Here is a 23,838-nt window from a genome sequence, read left to right on the forward strand (position 1 = left end):
TTCCCAAGAGTGGTATTGCTGGATCCTAGGGTAGGTTGATTCCCTACAGTGAGTTCTTAGAACACTGATGTCATTATAATGTATGTGACAAAAAAGGGGAAAGAATTATTGAAAGCCAGAGTATTCTCAACATGCTCAAAGTGCTCATAGCATGCTATTTTCCTGATTCAGGTATCTCAGTTCCCTGTTCTACTACCAAGAGTCTGACCTGCTGTCCCTGACGCCAGCCATCATGCCAAGGGGACAGAAGAGTAAGGCGCGTGCTCGTGAGAAAAGGCGCCAGGGGCTCAAGGATGCTCAAGCAAAGGAGGCAGAGAAAGTAGAGTCACCTGCTGGCTCTGATCAAGCTTCAGGAGATGCTAAGCCAAGGACTTCTACTGCTGACTTCCCACAGCAGTCTGAAAGCTCAGCACCCAGCAGCACTGCTAGCCAGGGAGTGACCCATGGAAGGTCTGATAATGGTGACCAGGGCCAAGGGGATGGAAATGAGTGTTCCTCCAGGGCTCTACTCTCCACTAGAAGCATGCAGATGGATCTTATGACAAGGAAGACAGTAATTCTGATGGATTACATGCTCCTCAAATACAAAGTGCAGCAGCCCATGAAGAGGGGAGAGATGCTCAAAGTTATCAACAAAAGGTTCAAGGAACACTTCCCCGAGATCTTCAAGAAAGCCTCCTATCGATTGGATGTGGTGTTTGGCCTTGAGCTGAAAGAAATCCTGCCACATGGTCAAGCATATGAGCTTGTGAGCAAGTTAGATTTCGAGGATGATGGAAGTAGGATCAATGAGCTAGGTGTTCCTACCAGGGGCATTCTGATTGCTCTCCTCAGTGTGATCTACCTAAATAACAATTGTGCTGCCGAGGAGGATGTCTGGTATTTCCTGAATGCATTAGGAGTCTATGATGCGATCATGCATGTCTTTGTTGGGGATATTAGGAGGGTCATCACTGAGCAGCTAGTGCAGGAGGAATACATAGAATACCGTCAGGTTCCTAACAGTGATCCTCCATCCTATCAGTTCCTGTGGGGCCCGAGAGCCTATGATGAAACATGCCAGATAAAGGTGATGGACTTTTTAGCAAAGATAAGTGAAGCCTTGCCTGGGGTGTGCCTATCTCGTTATGAGCAGGATTTGATTAAAGAGGAAGAGGAAGCCCAAGCTGCAGCTGCAGCCAAGTCTGGCACTAAAGGCAAGGCCAAGGGACGTACTAAGACCAAGTTAAGTTGTCCTACTCACAAGTGAGGTATAAGGTAGCCTCTGCTTTATGATTGAAAAGGTCTGTTCATCTTTTTGCAAATAAGCTGTTGATAACCTTTTGGGAAACTTTTAGCAAAGTTTTAACTTGGGGTTAGAATGTACACAGATAAATTTTGTAGCCCGTTCCTTCACTGTTGTTTACCAAGTTGGGAGCTCAAATTTTTTGGATTTATTTGAAATACAGTTTACAATTTGAAATGTTCTAAGGATTTGGTGATGTTCATAAGGTACTATGGAATTAGATTAAGAAAATGGTGTGAAACATGAAAGAAAAATATTCAAACATGTTAGGCTTTTCAGTGAAGATTTTTTTTTAGTCCTTGTTTTCTTGGCATTGATGTCAGGGATGTATACTGACTTTTGTTTCTGATATTAAAATATATGTGAGAAATTAGCAGAGAAGCAGATCTCTTTTTTTTAAACATTCATGTTTTATCCAAACACACACTGAACATTTGCTCTTGCAGGGCTGTCTCCCTTGTACAGGATATGTTTGTTAATAGAAGCAGGAGGTCTGGAATATGCAATGATATATCCTATAAGAAACTCTCATTATTGGACATAGTGGAATAAGTTCTATACTTCATAAAGAAACAATAAATGGAGTGATATCTTGTTCAACATAAAATATCTATCTACATTCATTACTAGTTATCTTCAGGAAAGAAGGTCTTGTTTTTTCCTTCTTGTACAGTACTCTCTGTAGATTCTTTTAGGCAAAATATTACAGAAAATAAGGATAAAAATGAGTTCAATTTAAGTGCTCACATTAATAAATGATACCTTCTGATTCAAACACAGACTTTTGTACTATATACATGTATCCCCTTTATGCATGAAAGACATCATCAAAATCATTTTTCCATGGATAACAAGACCTACAGATCTAAATGTTTTCATGTTTCCATGGCTAGTAAATGAAAGAATTTAGATTAAGCATATGATTTAGAGACAACACTGCCCTATTCTACTTATGCTTAACCACACTGTGACTCTTATATCAGTTTTATTTTCAATATTACTAAATTAGTCTTAATGTCTAGCACTGCCTCCAGCTCTAAAATGTCCATGCCCTCTTCTGGCCTGTGCAAGCACCTACACGCACAAGTCATAAAACTATACTCAAGCAAATTCCAAGTTAAATCAACACCAGGTACTGTGGGATAATACTGTTGTACCCAGTAATGATTTGTCACTTGCATTGTTTTAATGAAACATGATTGGCCAATAGCCAGGCAGGAAGTATAGATGGGGTGAGCAGACTAGGAGAACTCGGGGAAGAGGAAAGGCTTCCTGTCCATCTGCAGTTACCACCCAGTTGGACAGGAAGCAAGATGAAATGCTGCATTGGAAAATGTTTCAAGCCACGTGGCTGAACATAGATAAGAATTATGGGTTAATTTAAGTTAGAAGAGCCAGTTAACAATAAGACTGAGCTAATGGGGCCAAACAGTTTATAACTGATATAAGCCTCTGTGTTGTGTTGGGACTGAGCAGCTATGCGAACCGGTAAGAGAGAAACTTCTGTCTTTGAAAGGTAGCCTTACGCATGCATGGCTAGTGGTAAACAACAGATTGTAGGACCCACAGGAAACTACAGTAGGAACACAGGAACCCCTGTGGGTGCCTGAGGGGTGGCATAAAGGATGGGCTCCTCAGTAGAGGAAGCTAAGCCTAGGCAGATAGGACCTGGAAATCCTAGTGCTTCCTCTGAATTCCTAGAGCTGGAATTCCAATCCAAATTCTTTCCTGGCATGGTGACTAAAAGTTTCAGGAAAATGGCTTGTTTGTCAATTAGTGCCCCAAAAAGTTGGGCACCAAATAAAGCATGTATAATTAAAGCTCAGAGGGAGACATTAGGGTTCGACTTGAATACCCAAAAGGAAAGCAGTCATCCACTGGCTCTTACCTTCACCTCAGTCTGAAATGGCAATCCTGCCTCTAGGAATCTCAGAATGAGATGTAACTGAGAGCTGTCTCCACATTCTACAATCCTCTCTAGCCTCTGGGATGAAAGGTGTGCACCACTGAGATTAAAGTCATGCACCACCCAGTTCCTATGGCAGCAAGAGTGGCATTAAAGTGTTACTGTGGCCTGGTCTGTAAGACTGGCCAGTGTGGCTGTTTTTCTCTCTGAACTTCAGGCACCTTAATTTATTAAAATACAAATGAAATGCTGCTACACCCAGGAGCAGCTTTCTCAGGTCAGGTAAGAAAGGAGTGGTGAGGTCTGATAAGCACAAGATAATAAGCTGAGTGAGCATCATGCAATACAGAAATGCTCAGAAAAGGCACATTCTGGACCTAAAGGTAAACACACATGGAAGGTCATCTAAGAAAAACCCTCGTCTCTCAATCTCAGAAAGGCCATGAGAACTATCAGTTTGAACTTATTCTTCTGTATAGTAGAAGTTTTTCTCAGTGGTAGAATCTCCTGGGCTTGATGGGGATGGGCTCAATTGAACAGACTCTGTGTATGTGTGTGTGTGTGTGTGTGTGTGTGCGTGTGTGTGTGTCTGTGTGTGTGTGTGTATGTGTGCTGAAAGGGAGCTGAATGTTCAGAGAGAGACAAGTGAAAAGATACACACACACACACACACACACACACATATATATATATATACAGCTGAGTGCATAGAGAGCTTGAAGATGTAGCTATATAGAAGAGATATGTGTATGTAGGAAGTGTAAAAGAACAACCATATGTGTGTATGCAGAATATAACTGTAGAGAGGGTTGTGCTGTGTAAAGAAGTGTGAAAGTAGGTAGCTGTGTTGAGAAAATATGGAGACTATGTGGAGAATGTAACTGTGAAAATAGATATAATCATGTATAGAGGTGCATGGCTGTGTTGAAGGGAGATGTATGTGTGTAAAGAGAAATGTAACTGTATGTAAGGAGACATAACTGTGCAGAGAGATTGCCAAGAATGAGAGAGTGTTCAGGATGAAGTAAAAAAGAAGTTTACCATCAGCAAAGCATGTGCTTGTTTCTTTGTTTCTTAAGTTACCATTAGAAATCATGTGTATTTCCCTATTTCCTCTCAGATAGAAAAATGTAGTCCATAGAAAGAGAAGAAATTTTCTTAAGTCCAAACTGCTCTGAAGGCTTTCTTTTTTGTAACCCTGATTGCCGTCACAGGAGCTGACATCCATGGTTATGGTACCTATTACAAGCTATTTGCTTACCCAAGAAGGTAGCCATTATTCTTTAAAGAAGGCATCCAGAAAGGGATTTCTTAGAAGTCAGAGGAAACTTAGCTGCTGAATTGCACACTTGGAAAATGGCTCTAAAATCAATGGGGACCCTCCAAGTCTTGAAAACTCTGCAGGAGCCCAATTTATGGGCCATCCTTGGATGCAGGAATGCACTCTGGGGCAAGACTAACAGTACTAGACAAAAAGTGGCTAACCTGGAGAGGGGTGGTGGATGGCAGGCAGCTGGTTGTTGATCTCTACCTAGCTGGGCACATTGGAGCCGGGAGGATTCTTGAATTTTTCAGACCTAGGTATTATGCTTCAAATATGGAAAGCTTGATTAATGACACCACTTTTTGATGTGGCACTTGTGCTCAGGAAAATCCCAAAGTGGGAAGGAAGACCCACAGGAGATCTTGACTATAAATATTTGCTGGTGTTTGTAGTTGTCCTTTCAGGGTTGGAGGAAGGCTACTCCATTGGAACAGACTATTCCAATAGTTACTAAGAAACTTTTTCAGGAAAAGTTTCTAGGTTTGGACTTCCCTAACGTTGGGGTCTCACATGGCCCAGCCTTCCTCACCAAAGGTTATCATAATCTGACAAATACATTAAATGTTCATTAGAAAGTATATGTATAGGCCACAGAGCTCAGATGAGGCACAAAGTATGACTATAAAACTCAAGGAAATTCTGACCAATTTGGTCAGGGAAACTTGGGCCACCTTCCTCCCATTTTCTCTGCTCAGGACCTGATCTACTCTTTACCAGGAGTAGCTTCCTCCTTTAGAAGTTATGTTTGGAATACTACGTCCCATCCTTCCCAAAGTCCAAAGTATTCCCGATACAGAAATGTCTTAATCACTTTCTTCTGAATTCTGTGCAGGCTTTGAAGGAAGGGTGCAAGGCCATCGATAGGACAGTGAAGGGAATCCTGCCACCTTCTATCTCTGAACCTGTCCACCAGTCCTTATCATAAGACAGACTTACTTAGTTTGGATAAAGAGGATCCCTGCCCATATGAAAGGAACCCCATCCAGTCATGCTCACCACCCCAACTGCTATCAAATAAGGTGGTGTCGTCCCTTGAAAAGAGATCACTGAGGATGGCATCAGATGAACTTAGAGATAAGACTGACCAAAGTTTCCTAGCCCAGGATACACAATCCCCAACAACCCCAAACCTGGATGTAAGAATTTAGCCTGGAGAATCACTTTGACTAACTCAGATTGGTAGTCCTACAGAAATGAAAGAGGCTAGGCTTCCTTTTGTGAAAGAATGAAGTTGCTGCATGGCCTGAGAAGAAACTTGCTAATTCTGTGTCACCTAATTTGTGGTGATTAGGGAAAACATTGTCATGGTCAGAAAAATCTTCTAAGAAAGAAAAGAAAGATCAAATAATTGGTGTTTCAGTCTCTGTTTAACTGGTCGCCAAGGCTGACCATGTTACTCTCAGCAATGGCCTACCCATTGATTTTCATTCTGAGCTGGCAAATGATGGGAACCCTGCATCCTCAACTACATGTTCAAATAAGCTAGTGGTCTATGGCATCAATGATGGTCTCCTAGAAAATGACAAATCACCAAATTTTCTCATGCTCAAAGAACCAGAGGGGAATGTAACTGGGCAAGACAATGCAGAGGTTCTTCCATTTTGTATTTTAATGAGACTACTTCAGACATAACCAGAATTTGATCTCCTTGATTCAGAATACCTAGGAAATATTTCAAATCTATTCTAGGTCCTGAGGCCAAGTTGCCCCAGCTAACATCTTAGCACCCTTTAAATTCCTTGCTTTTGCATAACCCTACCTCTTCCAGAAGCAGCTTCTCTTAGCTTCTGTTAAATTGCTTGCAACCTATCACTCAAGCTGCAGAGCAAAATTACAGGATGTAGGTCTTATTATTAAAAGCCTCTTACTCTAAATCATTGGTTCTCAACCTTCCTGATTCTGTGAACCTTTAAATCAATTCCTCATGTTGTAGTGATTCTTAGCAATAAAATTATTTCCGTTGCTCTTTCATAACGAGAATTTTGCTACTACTATATATAGTTATGTAAATATCTGTATTTTCTGTGGGTCTTCAGTGACCCCTGTGAAAAGGTCACTCAACCATAAAGGGGAGGTGACCCTGAGGTTGAGAACCACTGCTCTAAGTCCTTGGGGCTAAACTTAGTTCCCAAATAATTGAGTATAGTCCCAACCAGCTAGAATAAACACTCTGAATTGACGCTCAGTTGTATGTGAGCTGTCATTCCATTGTGCTCCCATAACAAGTTCACCTTCATTTTGGCTCACAGCAGACTGAATCTTTAAGAAACAAAGTTATGATAAAAGGCAAAAGTATATTTAATCAATGTTACTACCTAGGTAAAACAAGCAGAGATTGGTAATGGTTCTTAATCTTTCTTTGTGACAATTCACATGAATTTTTCTAATCTAAAAAAATTAAACCTGCTTTTAAGGACAAGAGGTACATAATGATACAGTACTGGTCAATATGTTATCTCCTAGAACTTTATTCTAATTCTAGTTCTACAGCATAGACTATATTGCTTGAGGGTATAAGTTACTTTTAAGATATGATGACTCCTACTCCTCATAAGTTATTCCTATCAGACCATTGCCTTCCTTTGAGACACTGAACTCTTTATTCCAAAGTTTAAAAAATAATTTGACTTAGTGCATATATGAATTTGAACATTTTATATAGTTTAAGAATTCTAATAAAATCACTTCTGTCTCTTGAAAAACAAACAAATGAATAAACAGGTTATTCTAGAACCTTATTTTAGCCGGGCCTATGGAAGAGAAAGCCCTGAATAAATTTAAATTTTATTTTGAAAGCCTACTTTGAGGTTTAATAGACATCTTAGAGTTTGTGTATCATCTTAAAGTGTTACTCCGTAGTGATGTATTTTTAAGTTATTAATCTTTCTCTTAGTTAAATATTAGAATTTGGTATGAATAAATGGCTAACTTTATCCAGCTCTACATGCCTTATCTCAATTTTGGTATTTCATAAAGTAAATTCTTTTCATCAAAACAGTTTCAAGGTACCTGCTATAGTCACTTAAAACTTTAATAAGTAATTAATAATGAGGTACGAAAACAAAATCTATTAATACACTTTGTAATGGCCTGCTCTATCCCTTTAGGAGACAAACCATGCCCACTCCCTCCCCAATCCTCTGAGGCAAGCTGATCTTCAGCTTCCAGCCTGAGTCCTTTCCTTTTACACTTCCCTCTCCCAGAGGCAGGTTCTTTCTCTCCCTTCTCCCCACTTCTCCATTTCTCCCATTCTGTTTCTCTCTCTCTTCCTCTCCCTCTCTTTCTTCCCCTCTCTCTGCTCTTTTCCCTGTCGAGGTCTCTCACACACCTTGTGGCTCCATGCATGGGACTCCCTACCCCTTGTGTCCCAATGCAGCCACTTGGAGACCTGCAGCATTTTTACGTAAACCATAACAATGGTGCTGTGACTTGGCCAGCTTCTTATTCTCCATGTTTCCTCCTGCCTGCGGGTGGGCCAGCTGAGGATGCATGGAACCCTGGGCTCAGGAACCACTTTCTTCACAACAGCTTTTCATTTCATCTGCCTAAGCAAAATTTCTACACATGCCACTGGCTTCAACTGGTGAGTTTACCCATTCTGTTCCACTTAATCATTTATCCAAACCTGAAGAATTGAACGTTGAACTTCTGACAATCTTCTGGTGTTCTTAGAAACTTGGGGAGGGCACAACCCCCAACCATGGTCTTTACAGCTATGGTTGAGCCCCTTGCTGACATTCATCTCTGGATTGCTCGCTAAGCTGAAATCATATTTGGATGACCAGGGATCAGTCTTCCCATGCTATCACTGCACATGCTGTGTGGTGCCTTTAACTGGGGGCCAGGATCCTTCGGAATTTTCTTTTTCTTTCCTTTTTTCCCTTGCAGTTAAAGGCCACTCAGAGTGGCCTCTGGCATCTGTGGTTTTTGAGGCACCTAATCAGAACCAGTCATTCTTGAGAACCATGCCTATGGACAGAGGACACTATCCTACAAGCCCTGCACTGTTCGCCACTGATTCACTACCATCTTTTAGAGGGGTTACATCTTCCTATATGATACAGGGTTTCCTCAAACTGTCCCTGCTACTGGTATTGCTGCCAAAAAGACGGGTCAGATCTATAAGGCAGATTTTTTTTTCAATTCTAGCCTTTTGCTCCCAGCTGATACTTGTGGTATAATGGATCAGAGACTGGGTAGATCATGCATCTAGGTCTCTCTTATTATTAAACATAAAATGCCTGCATCTTAGAAATCTTGGCTTTTCTTACAACATGTGACCACTGCCATTTTGACTAAGATCAGGTAACCTTCCCATCATCTTAACTGAGGTCAGGTGACTTTACTAACATCTGAACTGCGTGACTTTTCCATACAACATATAACTGCTGCCATTTTGACTGACATCAGGTAACCTTACCACCATCTTACTGAGGGCAGGTGACTTCACCACCATCTTAACTGAGAGCTATGTCAATTGACCAGTTAGGTCATTTTTACTGAGTTATTCCCTCTCTGCTTCCCCAGTGCTGACTCTGTAATATGTGTGTTTTGTACAGTGGTATGCCTTTGATAAGGCCCACCAAGAACATCCACTTCACACAAATAATGTTCACTCTGTGTGTGTGTTTGAACATGTAACTTAAGTGCACCTCTGTTTACTGTTAAATGTTATAATAGTCTGTTCGTTGCATCTCATTCCAGACTACAAAAATAATAAGTCACATATTTTAAACTGGTATGTACTTCTAAGTCTCTTACATAAATGCTTTATATTAAATTGATTCCTCATTTAAAATATATTAAGATGTTCTCTAGTATTGTCAGTTCTGCCATTAACCTTCTAATGCAAGCAGTTTTTTTTTCTTCTTTCTGTCTTTTATGAGTGTAAATCTTACCTGTTAAGTGAAGAGCCAGTGCAGTCAAGCTCAGTCTCAGCTTTCCAGGCAGATTTTATAATGTAGTTAAATCTGATAAACAGCACTCAGCTGCTCAGAGATCTGGGGACTATGGCATTTAAATATTTAATTATTAAAAAACTTTTCATAACAAAAAGAGGCAGATTGGCTCCTAGTAGCAGCACTCTACTTCCTCCGAAGAAGACAGAAGACAAATGGGCACAGAACAATGTCCACCTGCAATCTGCTTCAACTGTCACGTGCTGACCACTAGGCGAAACTGCCTTTTAACTAAACAAAAATCTCCACACAGTGGACAGAATCATTGGAATCAGCAGCCTAGCTACTCAGTTCAAGTTATTTTTGTCTCCCTATAGATTTCTTACCCCACAGGACCTTCTGCAGCATGGCAGACTTTGCGCTAAATAGCAAATGACAATTATTATGTTCAGTGACCAAGGAGGACCCTGAGGAGTAGCTGTAGGTGCCAACCAAGTAAGTTCTTTGTCATTTTTAAATCAATAACTCAAGTAAAATTTCATCCTTCTCAAAGAACTCCGATGCAGTTTGACAGCTGAGAGGTTTTGTCAGTTTAAAAGGACAATCTCACCAAACAAATTTCAGTAAAACACAATTACAAGTTACTAAGGAGTGTACCTGCAAGTTATGAAGGTGTGAGGACAAATACAAGTTATCAAATTTCTCTATCATGCTGCCTTCCATCGTCTTAAAAATACTTCTCATTGTGCAAAAATATCTGTCACAGTCATCATGACATAAATGTGGTACTGTTTATAAAATGTATATGTCTAAAACTTCTGTTTTCTCAAAGGCAAAGAATTCCTGTGATACCAGGGAACCAAATTGAAGGATCCACCTTAACAGTTCAGATACAACTCTTCCAATTCCCTGGTCCAAAGTTTTGTTTTCTAAACTTAACTTTGTCTTTTGTTCTGCCAATATTTTAAACAGGTTTAAGAGACACCAGACATTTCCATACAACATACACTGCACAGGAACAAAAAACCAGCTACACTAGGATGTGAATCTACTGCCCCAATTCCTCTAACTTGTTGTTCCCCAAACTTCTGCTTTCTTATCATACAAAAAGAGAGGAGAATGCAATGGTCTGCTTTTTCCATAAGAGACCAGCCATGCCCACTCCCCCCCCCCCCCCGTCCACCAAGGCAAACTGATAGTCAACTTCCAGGCTGAGTCCCTTCCTCTCTCTCCCTTTCTTCCTCCCTCTCTCTCACTCCCTCCTTCTGTCCCTACCTTACCTCCTTCCCTTCTCTCTCTCTTTCTCTCTCACTCTCTCTATTTCAAAGACAGCTCTGTCTTTCCCTTCTCCCCTCTCCCATCTCCCCTTACTCTCTGTTTTTCTCTCTCTGTCTCAGACTCTATATCTGGTCTTTTCCTCTTATCCCCTTTCCCTTCCATAGCCCACTAAATTAATATACAGCCTCAATTTGCAAAGAATGCCTAGCCATGTTTCTGTCTTTTGTTTGCCGTGTGGCTCCCTGCCAGGCACCTGCTGCCACTTGGGGGACCTGCAGTATGGTCTTGGGACCCACTCACTGCCCGCTGCAGCCACTTGGGGAACCGCAGCACTTTACTTAAACCATAACATACTTTATCTATGTTTATAAGTGTTATCTAAGATACCATATGTATACTGTGTTTTAGATATAACCAACTGAGCTTTCTATTAAAACCACCTCATTAAATTGTCATAATGTTAATATTAAAGTTTGATGTAACAGGATGGCTACAAATATATTTCTAACTAATTTAAAATTATATGTAGGTTAAAAATTTAAATGTTGATTTAATACCCTGAGATATAATGCTTGATTTTCTACAACAATATTTCTTTTTTGTTGTTGTTGTTGTTTTTTTTTTTGGACAGGATTTCTCTCTGTAGTCTGGTTGACCTGAGACTTGTTCTATAGACTAAGTTAGGCTCAGACTCACCAAGATACACTTGCCTCTGCATACCAAGTGCCATGATTAATGATATGCACCACCACTGCTCAGTTCACAATATTTTATTAAGTATTTATCTGTTCTTAATATTCTTTCAATAGATCAACAATAAAACCTATTCTTAAATTTTAATTTTTAAAAATATTTTCTCAAAGCAAAAGCTTTTGTTGTTTGGATTGATAGTCATTGCTTTAATCATAAAAATTATTCTGTTCAGAGAGTGATACTCACTTAAAATGTACCTAATAAATTAAGTAGTGCTGTAAACGTTGTTCTATTGGACAAATATTTCCACAAAGAGAGCTATCTCAAAAACTTCAGCCATGCTTCTGGCTGGAAAATTGAGGGATGGGAAACAGATCCTAACTGGGGCATGATGAAACTTCCACTTTGGGTACTGAGGAGAGTGAATTGATGCAAATGGTCCAAAATCAGTAGAAGAGAAGATGCCAGGAACCCCGGGAGTCATGCGGTTGAGCCAGCAGACAGTGTTTTTGGTGCATCTCTTCACTGCAAGCACCCTAATAGGCTTTAAGGGACAGAATCCAGGGTCTGCAAGGTAGAGATCCTTTTCAAAATTAAAATCAAGCTGAGAGGACCTCTGTTGATTGAAAGGAATTTTCTCGTTAGAGAAAGTGTGGGCTCAGACCCATGACCCTGCTGTCAAGCCCAAGAAACTCAAACCTTGAGTACCAAGCAAGGAAGTTTGCCCAGATCATCTTTTCTGGGACTCAGAAAGGTGTGGATTCCTACGGAGACTGGACTTGAACCTGAGGCATTACTTGGCTCTGGAAAAGAGTGGGACACAGCACCCTGAGATCCAGGACAAAGCTGTCAACCTGTGTAGTAAATCTAGACTTTCACTTGAAGAACTGAGGCAAGGGAAGGTTATGTGTGTATCTGGCAGACTTGGATGCATACGGAGCAGAAGCTAGAGCTTCACTCTACCTAGTTTAGACTTGCTAGACAGGAGTTGTGCCCTTCATTACTCCACCCCTGCTCCAGGGTGGGGGTATTGTGCAATTTCTGGAAAGCAGAGAAGTGTATGTAAAAGCTGGGAATTAAGCTCTAAATAGAAGAAGACTTGCATGCAACCTGGGGCAGGACATGTAAAATGGGGGAGAGGAGGAGGAGGGTTCAAGTCTCTGGTGGAGATGGAAGCACTGCGAGGTGGTTGGGGCATGAAAGTGGGTCTTCAGAGATTCAGGTTTTAAGCTCTGCACGATATAGCCCAAGAAAAGTGTAGGCAGTGGGAAGGCTTAGTGTCTTAGGGAAGTATAGTAAGGAAACCAGACTCTTTTCTAAATTTACTCCACAGCAGTCTGCTTCCATAGTAACCTGTCCCAGTTGTCACTCTTCAGAGCCCGCCCCTGACCGGATATGGTTTACCCTCACTTCCTGTGAGGAGGGGAGGGGCTACGTCCTAGTGGCCCTGGCACGGAAGCCTCTTCTGCTGCCCAGGCCCTGCTGCTTGCGAGTTCTCAGAGAGGTCTACAGTCAAGGTAAGGACCCTGAATGTGTACCAAGGGGGAATATGTCTGGAATAATCACAAGAGCTGTGCTAGGTCTCACTCAGGCTTGCCCTGGGAAAGTATGAGGCGTCTTGTAGCTTTGTATGTTTCTGGGAGGAAACGGGGACCCCTACTCTTCGGAAGTCACTCCGATTCTGAAAATGATGGTTTTATAGGTCACAATTAAAGCCAGGCTTTGACGTTTAAATGGTAAGGCAAGAACCTTGAACTGAATTTATGTCCAGTGTGAGCTGTCCTGGCCCTGGGCTCTAAAGTGCCCCGTGGTGGAGTACAGAAGCAAAGGAAGTCTATCTGACTTCGTCACCAGCAAAATCGGTAGTTAACCTTCAGTAAAATGAAGAACCAACTCCTGTGAGCTCTGTACTTTTTCTATTTTTGCCCTTACAGCCAGTGTTTCTCTGTAGCGTTGGATGTTGTCCTGGAACTAGCTCTTGTAGACCAGGCTGGCCTCTAACACACAGAGATGTGCCTGCCCCTGCAACTTAAGTGCTAGGACTAAAGGCTTGGGACATCACAGCTTTGCTCTCTACTTATTCTTAAATGCCTGAGGTAGAGCTTAAAACCCAAATCTCGGACTCGGGGTTGGTCACACCCAACAAGGGCTGGTAGGAGGTCTCAAGGTGACAAAAGAAAGAGATTCATTGGGTTTAAGATAGCCACGCCCATCTTGTGGCGGTCAGAGGAAGTGCCACGTGCAGAAGATACCCCAGGCTTTGGTTAGCCACTCCCATTCCGTGGGAGTCAGAGAAAAGCCTAACTCTGGGAGGCACTCCCATCCCGTAGGAGTCAGAGGAAAGTCTATTTCTAGTAGCCACTCCCATCCCATGGGAGTCAGAGAAAAGCCTAACTCTGGGAGCCACTCCCATCCCCTGAGTATCAGAGGAAAGTCTATCTCTGGTAGCCACTCCCATCTCGTGGGAGTCAGAGAAAAGCCTAACTCTGGTAGCCACTCCCATCCCGTGGGAATCAGATGAAAGCCTATCTCCAGTAGCCACTCCCATCCTGTGGGAGCCAGTAGAAACCCTATTCCCTGTAGCCACTCCCATCCTGTGGAGTCAGAAGAAATCCTACCTCTGGTAGCCACTCCCATCCCGTGGGAGTCAGAGGAACTCCTAACTAGACTAAGCATGCCCATCCTGTGGTACTCAGGGGAAAAACCTTACTTCAGTGAGCAAGCACATTCCCTGGGATTCAGAGGAATCCTAACCTGTGCAATCATGCCTAGTGTTGGCAGTCATAAGGAACACTATACCAGAGATAACTAGAGGCTTTTTTTTTAAAGATAGGTTTTCTCTGTAGCTTTGAAGCCTCTCCTGGAACTCACTCTGTTTTCCACTCAGGACTGGAACATAAAGAAATCCATGTACCCCTGCCTTCAGACAGCTGGGAGCTACCAAAGTGTGCATAGTCACCACCCAGCTATCTGGAAGATTTTTTTTTTTTTGGTTTTGTTTTTGAGTTTTTTCGAGACAAGATTTCTCTGGTTAGCAGTCCTAGCTGTGCTGGATCTAGCTATTGTATATCAGGCTGACCTTGTACTCACAGAGAAGCACCTCCCTCTTATATTTTCCCAAACTACTCTTAAGAACCAGAAATGGAGCCCAGCAGTGATGGCACAAATCACAGCATTTGGGAGGCAGAGGCTCTGTGAGTTTGAAGCCAACCTGGTTCTCTAAAGCATGTTCCAAGTTCCAGTACTACTAGGGCTATTACACAGAGATACCCTGTCTTTTAAAAAAAGGAAAACATCAGAAATGGAAGGATAGACAGAGAGCACAGCTGGTTTATAGTGTTTGCTTAGCTTTCGTGAAACCCTAGGTAAAGTGGCAAATATGGCAAAAGCAGACATTAATAAATATAAATAAATAATGTGAAAGAGTTAAATCGTCCTTCCAATACTCGCCTGTACTGTTAGGAAGAAGTAAGAGGATAATGGAACATTGACCAGGATGAGCAGAAAAGGAAAAGAGGAAATACAGCAGTGGTTGAGGGAAACAGGGAAGATTATGATACGAGGTGTGCATGTCTGGAATTTACAGCAGTTTCCATAATTTCACCAACTGAGTACGTACAAAGAAAAAGCGTCTGTTTCAAGTGTCTGAGCAGGATACTCACATCCTGGCTGAATGAAAACTGAAAGCTAACACATAGCACAGGGATATTTAAAATGTCCTGAATTAGGAGCTGGAAGTGTTACAGCCCTCTGTGCTCCTCTGAGCCTGTTCTCTGAGAAGGGACAGCCTTGGTCTCCTATAGGCCCACTTTAGCCTTGGTCTCTCAAGTTTTACATGGAGTTAGTCGACCACATTGAGACGCGTATCTGTAGTAAGAGGTGCAGGCCGTATCCTGCTACCCGGCTAGCTTAACCCCTGAAATAACCACAGAGAAATTGTATTAATTAATTACCTCATAGCCCATTAGTTCTAGCCTCGTATTGACTAACTCTCACATCTTGATTAACCCATTTCTATTATCTGTGTTCACCATGAGGTCATGGCTTACCAGCATGAGTCAACCCTTCCTCCGTCTCAGGCAGGAGATTCATGGTGTCTGCCACACTTCCCTTCTTCCCAGCATTCTGTTTTGTCTTCTCTGCCTATCTAAGTTTCTTACCTATCAAAAGGCCAAGGCAATTTCTTTATTCAACCAATGAAAGCAACACATAGAAAGAAGGACCTCCTACACTAATTATATATATGACAAAACATTACCACCTTTTCTTAAGGGGTTTGTGCATTTTTGTACTCCCATGTATTTTTAAAAATTTGGGGTAACTGTAGACAGAAGTTTCTGTCCCACCTAATCCCATAGCCATTCAGTCCCAAAGAAACACACAAAAGACTATATTAATTGTATACAGAGGAACTTTGGGTGACTGTCCAGGCAGCGAGATGTCTCTGTCATTTCTCGAGTTTTAAAAGTTGCTTTTTTCTTGTTTGCTTAGGTAGTATTGTATCTTTCTGGAGTCTTTGATGGAGTTAAGAATAGTTAGTTATAGTTTTCCTTACTTATGATAAAGATTATTGTAACTTTTACTTGATAACTGTTTCATTATATGTAATTTTGCTATGTTAAAGTTAAAGCCTTTTTTTTTTGTTAAAACCGAAAAAGGGGAAATGATGGAGGAATGTCATTGGTTAAATAAAAAGAAACTGCTTGGCCCTCATTGGTTAGAAGATAGGTAGGGGGAGTAAACAGAACAGAACGCTGGGAGGAAGAGGAAGTGAGCTCAGACTCCACAGCTCTCCTCTCGGGAGCAGACGCCTCAGAGAGACGCCATGCTCCCAGCTCCCAGGCAGACACACGCGATGAAGCTCTGACCCAGGATGGACATAGACTAGAATCTTCCCGGTAAGCGCACATAGGGGCGCTACACAGATGATTAGAAATGGGCTAAATTAATATGTGAGAATTAGCCTAGAAGAGGCTAGATAGAAATGGGCCAAGCAGTGATTAAATGAATACAATTTGTGTGTTGTTATTTCGGGCATAAGCTAGCCAGGCAGCCAGGGTGCTGGGGACGCAGCCCCGCCGCTCCTTATTACTACAATTTATTTAGGGGTAGACTCACAGATCACTGTCCACTGTGTGAATGGGCAACAGGAACTGAATCCGGAATCTAGGAGAGAGAGGGAGAGAGAGAGAAAGTGAGAGAGAGAGAGAGAGAGAGAGAGAGAGAGAGAGAGAGAGAGAGAGAGCGCAAGTGTATGCTTTATGTTGGTATTTATAGTATGAGACCACACACAAGTGGGCTGGTATCTTAAAGGCTACTGGCTGAAGGAATTCCTACAGCAGTGCCTCCCAAGTGCGAGGATTAAAGTTATATGACACCATACGTAACAACTCTATTTCTTTTTAAAGGACTTTCTCTATCCTTTTTTCTTTTCTCTCCCAAGCCTAAGTATATTTTAAACACACTGTAAACTGTTTAGAGGTGATTTTTTTCTTGTCTGAATCTGTATTTAGTGTATATTTCTGTTGTTTTCTGACCACATGAGTCTTTGATCTGCTAAGCAATATGGCTAGAATTAAAGCTGTGGCTTTGGCGGCTGACTCCACCCCATTCCATAGCTTTTTCAGAGTCTAACTTCATGGCAGGGGTATTTGTGGGAGTCACATTTATTGTCACAACTCTGTGGAGTTCCTAGGTCCAAGCCACCCCAAGAAGCCTGATGCCAGCTGCTCATAACACGATTTAATGTTTGGTGGCAGAGCCTCTTAAAAGAACTGTGAGGTTTTTGCTGCTAATGCTGAGTCAGGAAGCCTCTCTTAAAGGACCTAAGCCTCTGCTCGCTGCCAGTAAACAGAGCCTACCAGAATAAAGACTGTTACCAATAAGCTGCTCTTGACTCTTTCATTACCTGTCTAGAATGCTTAAAAAAAAAGCTTTCTCAGGCTTTACATAAAAATCTTGCCAAATGTTTTGGTGCCACTTGTAGACAGAAGTTTTTGTCCTGCCTGATCCCGAAGGCATTCAGTACTAAAGAAACACACAGGAGTTTATATTAATTATAAACTCGCCTCTTATCTCAGGTTTATTTTTTTTTTGAGACAGGGTTTCTCTGTGTAGTCCTAGCTGTCCTGGAATTCACTCTGTAAACCAGGCTGACCTCAAACTGAAAGTTTGGCCTGCCTCTGTATTCCAAGCTCTTACAACTTTGATTAATCCATAACTCTTATCTATGTTTACCACAGTATTCTCATATTGCTTCCTCTGCTTCTGGCTGATGTCTGGGTCTCTGTCTTTCTTCTTCCCAGAATTCTCCTCGTCTGGTTGCTCCATATATACTTCCTGCCTGGCTGTTGTAGGAAGTTGCTTGTTAGTTTCCTAGCTACCCAGACTCCTGAAATAACCACACAGAAACTCTATTAATTAAATCACTGATTGGTCAATCACTATAGCATATTCCTAGCAAGGTCTTACATATTAAATTAACCCATTTCTATTATTTTATATTTTACCATGAGGCTCGTGGCCTACTGGCAAGGTTCCAGCTCACAGATCATCGTTTTCCCCTCTGCTGGCTTTATGGTTTCTCTCTGACTTCACCTTCTTTCTCCCATCATTCAGTTTAGTTTTCCCTGCCTAGCTCTACTCTACATTATCACAGGCCAAGGAAGTTTCTTTATTCATTAACTAATAAAAGGAACACATATACAAAAGGACTTCCCACACCACCTGGCTATTAACTAATCATCATTTTATTAATCTAATATGACTGACAAATCTTTATAGTGTGCAAGAGCATTGTCCCACAGCAAGTAATAGCAGGATATCCAAGAGGAGTTTTGGAGAGGGTCCAGTGATAATGGTATGCCAGAGGCAGAGGCCTTGAACCAGACCAACAACACACTACACAATTAAATTATGTGGGTAGTGCAGATTGGACAAAAGGGTATACTATGTGACACACTGTAGCTCCCAATGCCACTAGGACAAAAAAGAAGTTTTGGAAGGACAGTAGTGCAAGGTAGGTTTCGGCTGTTGTTTTATTTTCTTCTGAATTAATTTTTGGGGTATTTTCTTTTGGGTGGACACTGCAGGGATGTTGGATGGCTAAGAAGGGACTGGAGAGTGAGTAAAACAGAGGGACATGATGGAAAATTCCCAAAGAATGAAAAAAAGAATTATGATATTTAAAAAATCAGATTTTAATAATAGATCTCTTCTCACCAAAACAATGTAAACAGCTCCCAAGGAATGATCCCTGAGGAGGTTGACCACTGGCCTGTACATTCACAGACTAATTCTGGCTGGTCAGATTAACCTGCTAGGTGAACTCTAGTTCAGTAAAGGATCCTCTCTCAAATGATACAGGCTGACAGTGCCTGAGGATTGACTCTTGAAGCTGACCACTGGTGTCTACATATATTTGTACATGCTCCTTCATATAGACTCACATCTGAAAGCATACACACACACACACACACACATTCAGAGACAGATACGGACAGATAGACAGAGGGAGAATCTATAATATAAAAGTGGCCAGATACTTGCCAAGAGAAGCCACAGAAGAGGATAAAATGTGAGACATTCCAAATGAGGATTTTTAGTATAAATTTTCCTAGATAGTATAATATTAGACATCGAGAACCTCCATATTCCTCAGTGATGGGTAAATATAAGTTGACTGCATGATGACTAGATGAGGCCATAGATGCTTAGAGCTGAGATTCTAGGCCTACAACAGAAAATTACTCTTAACAGATATCATGGGACTGTAAATAAACTGGAGGGAATCTCCACTTGGGCATTCATAGAAAATGTCCTGCGCTCTTTGAGGTTAGAAACTCAGAAGACAGGAAGATCATGCTTTTGCTGTGAATTGGAAAGCCCATTCCACTAAAATAATATTTAAATTTCCAGGCATGTGTATGCACATGTGTGTGTGTGACTGGACAAGCAAAGCAGATATGGATTTTTTGCTGATGATATCCCAGGATATCTATGAATGTATCCCAAAGCATTTACAGATTAAAACATATTGCAATGTCCAAAGGATTGACACTACTGAGGCAGAATGTCAGATTTGGTTTATAAGTACAATCCTAGAAGATTTAGCAGGGAAAGACACCTTTTCTGAAAATATGATATAGTGAGAAAACTTGTTCTTAAATTTTCTTTGGAAGTAACATTTTGAGCTGTTTTGTTTTTCTAAGTCCTTAGTGTTAAGCATTTTGTTATCTTCTGGATTAAAAAAAATCATCAGGGTGTGGGAGCCAGCCAGATCACCCTGTCCTGTCTGTGTCTGTGGTCCTACAACAACCAGAGTCTGTGTTGATGTCTGTGTCCATGTTATCACTTAGGGCTATGCAAAATGTTGGCGGTCTGTGCTGCTGCCTGAAGTTATGTTGATGTCCATGGGCTGTGCTGTCCCTTGAGGCCATATTTATGTGAGTGGTCTATGCTGCCACCTGTGACCATGATAATATCTGGGCCTATGCTGTTTCAGAGGGCCATGCCTGGGTCTGTTGTCCTACTGCAACTGGAATGTTTGTGACCAACGTTACCACTCACAAGTAAGGAAGTCACTTTTGCAGTGCTATTGATGACTTCAGATAAACATTTGATAAAGACGGACATGGCTTTTGTTACAGCCTCTACCTTCCACTTCTCTCAAAAGTAGCAACCTAAAACAGGTAGCCATCAAAGAGAATGCTTAAAATGTGTGATAGGGATGATAAAACGTAGGTTTCCACAACTGATGGCTTCTGGAGAGAGTGTGGGAGGGGAAGGACTCAATTCTATTTAAGGGGCAGGCCCCTGGTATCATGCTCCAGTGAGTATGTAGATAAGATAAATTGGACTTTTGTATTTTTCTATTTTTACATTTATTTATTTATTTATTTATTTGAGGGAGAGAGGTCACAAGGGTGGGAGTCAGATGCAGAAGGACTGGGAAGTGAGTGTGATCAGGGCGTATAATGTGAAATTCTCAAATAATCAACAAAAATATTATATTAAAAATTATGAGGGTGGAATGCTATACTCTGTGCTTAAAACAACTATAGTGATGGTAGTAATGGCATCTCTTAAAGACTCCAGGCATGGTGCCACATAGTTTTCATGCACTAACAACACACTACCAATCTTATAAGACAGATCATATGCACTTATCTCACAGATGGACTGCCTGAGGGTCAGAGAGTTTGCTAATGTACCCAAGCTCACCCAGCTGGTAAATGGCTGAGCTGGTCCTAAATGCTTGGTTTTAAGTACTCAAAGAGTCCACCGTATTCCACATATTCCAGAGTGAGATGACCACAAACTGCTTCATTTGCTTTCTCCTACTCTTTCCAAATATACATCACATGATTAAATAGATGAACTCTAACCAAAATGCTGAATTGAAGCAAAAATTAATAATATAAAATGAACTGGGAAGGGTAGATAAAAGACAGAAAGAGATAATATAATACGATCAATGACACATGCAAAATTGGAAAGAGTCAAACGATCCAAGGCTTAGAAAATCATCTGGCTGTATCCTTCTGCGAAGAAAGGAAGTATTTTAGAAGAATCTTTACTAATATGGTAAAGAAAACTAAGAGATCAGTGTGTTCTGCTGATAAGATTTATCTTGAGATCCTCGTCGGTTTTTAACTAGAGCATAAATTTAAGTTTCATTTAGAGCACAGACAGCTATGAAGCAAATGAAAGCCAAAATAAATACAAAATCAATAGAATGTGTAGCAGCAGGCTGCTTAGCCCCGAAATAATCACATAGAAACTGTATTATTTAAATCACTGCTTGTCCCATTAGCTCTAGCTTCTTTTGGCTAACTCTTACATATTAATTGAACCCATCTCCATTAATCTGTGTATCACCACATGACAGTGGCTTATCGGCAAAGTTTTGGCATGTCTGACTCGGGCAGCTCCATGGTGTCTCTGTGACACCACCCTTCTTTCTCCCAGCATTCACCCTAGCTTTCCCTGCCTACATAAACTTTGCCTTGCTATAGGTCCAAAGCAATTTATTTATTAACCAATGGTATTCACAGCATACAGAGGGAAATCCCACATCTCCGTCCCTTTTTCTATTTAAATAGGAATGAAATTTTTATTTTATTTTATTTATTTAATTTTTTATTTATTAAAGATTTCTATCTCTTCCCCGCTGCCGCCTCCCATTTCCCTCCCCCTCCACCTCCCCCAATCAAGTCCCCCTCACTCCCTCGTTAGCCCAAAGAGCAATCAGGGTTCCCTGCCCTGTGGGAAGTCCAAGGACCACCCACCTCCATCCAGGCATAGTAAGGTAAGCATCCAAACTGCCTAGGCTCCCAGAAAGCCAGTACGTGCAGTAGGATCAAAAACCCATTGCCATTGTTCTTGAGTTCTTAGTAGTCCCCACTGTCCGCTGTGTTCAGAGAGTCCGGTTTTATCTCAGGCTTTTTCAGACCCAGGCCAGCTGGCCTTGGTGAGTTCCCAATAGAACATCCCCATTGTCTCAGTGTGTGGGTGCACCCCTCGCCGTCCTGAGTTCCTTGCTCGTGTTCTCTCTCCTTCTGCTCCTGATTTGGACCTTGAGATTTCTGTCCGGTGCTCCAATGTGGGTCTCTGTCTCTGTCTCCTTTCATCGCCTGATGAAGGTGAATATTCAGGAGGATGCCTATATGTTTTTCTTTGGGTTCTCCTTCTTATTTAGCTTCTCTAGGATCACAAATTATAGGCTCAGTGTCCTTTATTTATGGCTAGAAACCAAATATGAGTGAGTACATCCCATGTTCCTCTTATTGGGTCTGGTTTACCTCACTCAGGATAGTGTTTTCTATTTCCATCAATTTGCATGCAAAATTCAAGAAGCCCTTGTTTTTTATTGCTGAGTAGTACTCTAGTGTGTATATATTCCATACTTTCTTCATCCGTTCTTCCATTGAAGGGCATCTAGGTTGTTTCCAGGTTCTGGCTATTACAAACAATGCTGCTATGAACATAGTAGAGCATATAATTTTGTTGTATGATAAGGCCTCTCTTGGGTATATTCCCAAGAGTGGTATTGCTGGGTCCAGGGGTAGGTTGATCCCGAATTTCCTGAGAAACTGCCACACTGCTTTCCAAAGTGGTTGCACAAGTCCCCACTAGCAATGGATGAGTGTACCCCTTTCTACACAACCTCTCCAGCAAAGGCTATCATTGGTGTTTTTTATTTTAGCCACTTTGACAGGTGTAAGATGGTATCTTAAAGTTGTCTTGATTTGCATTTCCCTGATCGCTAAGGAAGTTGAGCATGACCTTAAGTGTCTTTTGGCCATTTGAACTTCTTCTGTTGAGAGTTCTCTGTTCACCTCAGTGCCCCATTTTATAATTGGGTTGATTAGCCTTTTATGGTCTAGTTTCTTGAGTTCTTTATATATTTTGGAGATCAGACCTTTGTCAGTTGCGGGGTTGGTGAAGATCTTTTCCCAGTCAGTGGGTTGCCTTTCTGTCTTAGTGACAGTGTCCTTTGCTTTACAGAAGCTTCTCAGTCTCAGGAGGTCCCATTTATTCAATGAGGCCCTTACTTTCTGTGCTGCTGGGGTTATACATAGGAAGCGGTCTCCTGTGCCCATGTGTTGTAGAGTACTTCCCACTGTCTCTTCTATCAGGTTCAGTGTGTTCGGACTGTTATTGAGGTTTTTAATCCACTTGGACTTGAGTTTTGTGCATGGTGATAGATATGGATCTATTTTTATTCTTCTACATGTTGACATCCAGTTTTGCCAGCACAATTTGTTGAAGATGCTCTCTTTTTTCCATTGTATACTTTTAGCTCCTTTATCGAAAATCAGGTGCTCATAGGTTTGTGGGTTAAAGTCAGGGTCTTTTATTCGATTCCATTGGTTGACTTCTCTGTTTTTATGCCAATACCAAGCTGTTTTTAATACTGTAGCTCTGTAATAGAGTTTGAAGTCAGGGCTGGTAATGCCTCCAGACGATCCTTTATTGTATAAGATTGTTTTGGCTATCCTCGGTTTTTTGTTTTTCCATATAAAGTTGATTATTGTCTTCTCCAGATCTGTGAAGAATTTTGATGGGATTTTGATGGGGTTAGCACTGAATTTATAGATTGCTTTTGGTAGAATTGCCATTTTTACTATGTTGATCCTCCCAATCCAAGAACAAGGGAGATCCTTCCATTTTGTGGTGTCTTCTTCAATTTCTTTCTTCAAAGACTTAAAGTTCTTGTCAAATAGATTTTTCACTTCCTTGGTCAGAGTTACCTCAAGATATTTTATGCTATTTGTGGCTATCGTAAAAGGTGATGCTTCTCTGATTTCCCCCTCTGTTTCCTTATCCTTAGTGTATAGGAAGGCAACTGATTTTTTGGAGTTGATCTTGTATCCTGCCACATTATTAAAGGTGTTTATCAGCTGTAGGAGTTCTTTGCTGGAGTTTTGGGGTAACTTATGTATACTATCAT

At 41.3% G+C, this 23,838-nt stretch overlaps 1 protein-coding gene across 1 annotated transcript; it reads left to right on the plus strand.

Annotated features, from left to right (window-relative positions):
* The first annotated feature begins 232 nt into the window (after positions 1 to 232).
* LOC142840447 (melanoma-associated antigen B4-like) lies at positions 233 to 1,249 on the plus strand. The gene has a single exon (XM_075956969.1). The coding sequence runs from the start codon at positions 233 to 235 to the stop codon at positions 1,247 to 1,249; it is 1,017 nt and encodes a 338-aa protein (XP_075813084.1).
* The last annotated feature ends 22,589 nt before the right edge of the window (positions 1,250 to 23,838 follow it).

Source organism: Microtus pennsylvanicus, chromosome X, assembly GCF_037038515.1.
Source record: "Microtus pennsylvanicus isolate mMicPen1 chromosome X, mMicPen1.hap1, whole genome shotgun sequence".
In the NCBI taxonomy this organism is placed as follows: domain Eukaryota; kingdom Metazoa; phylum Chordata; class Mammalia; order Rodentia; family Cricetidae; genus Microtus; species Microtus pennsylvanicus.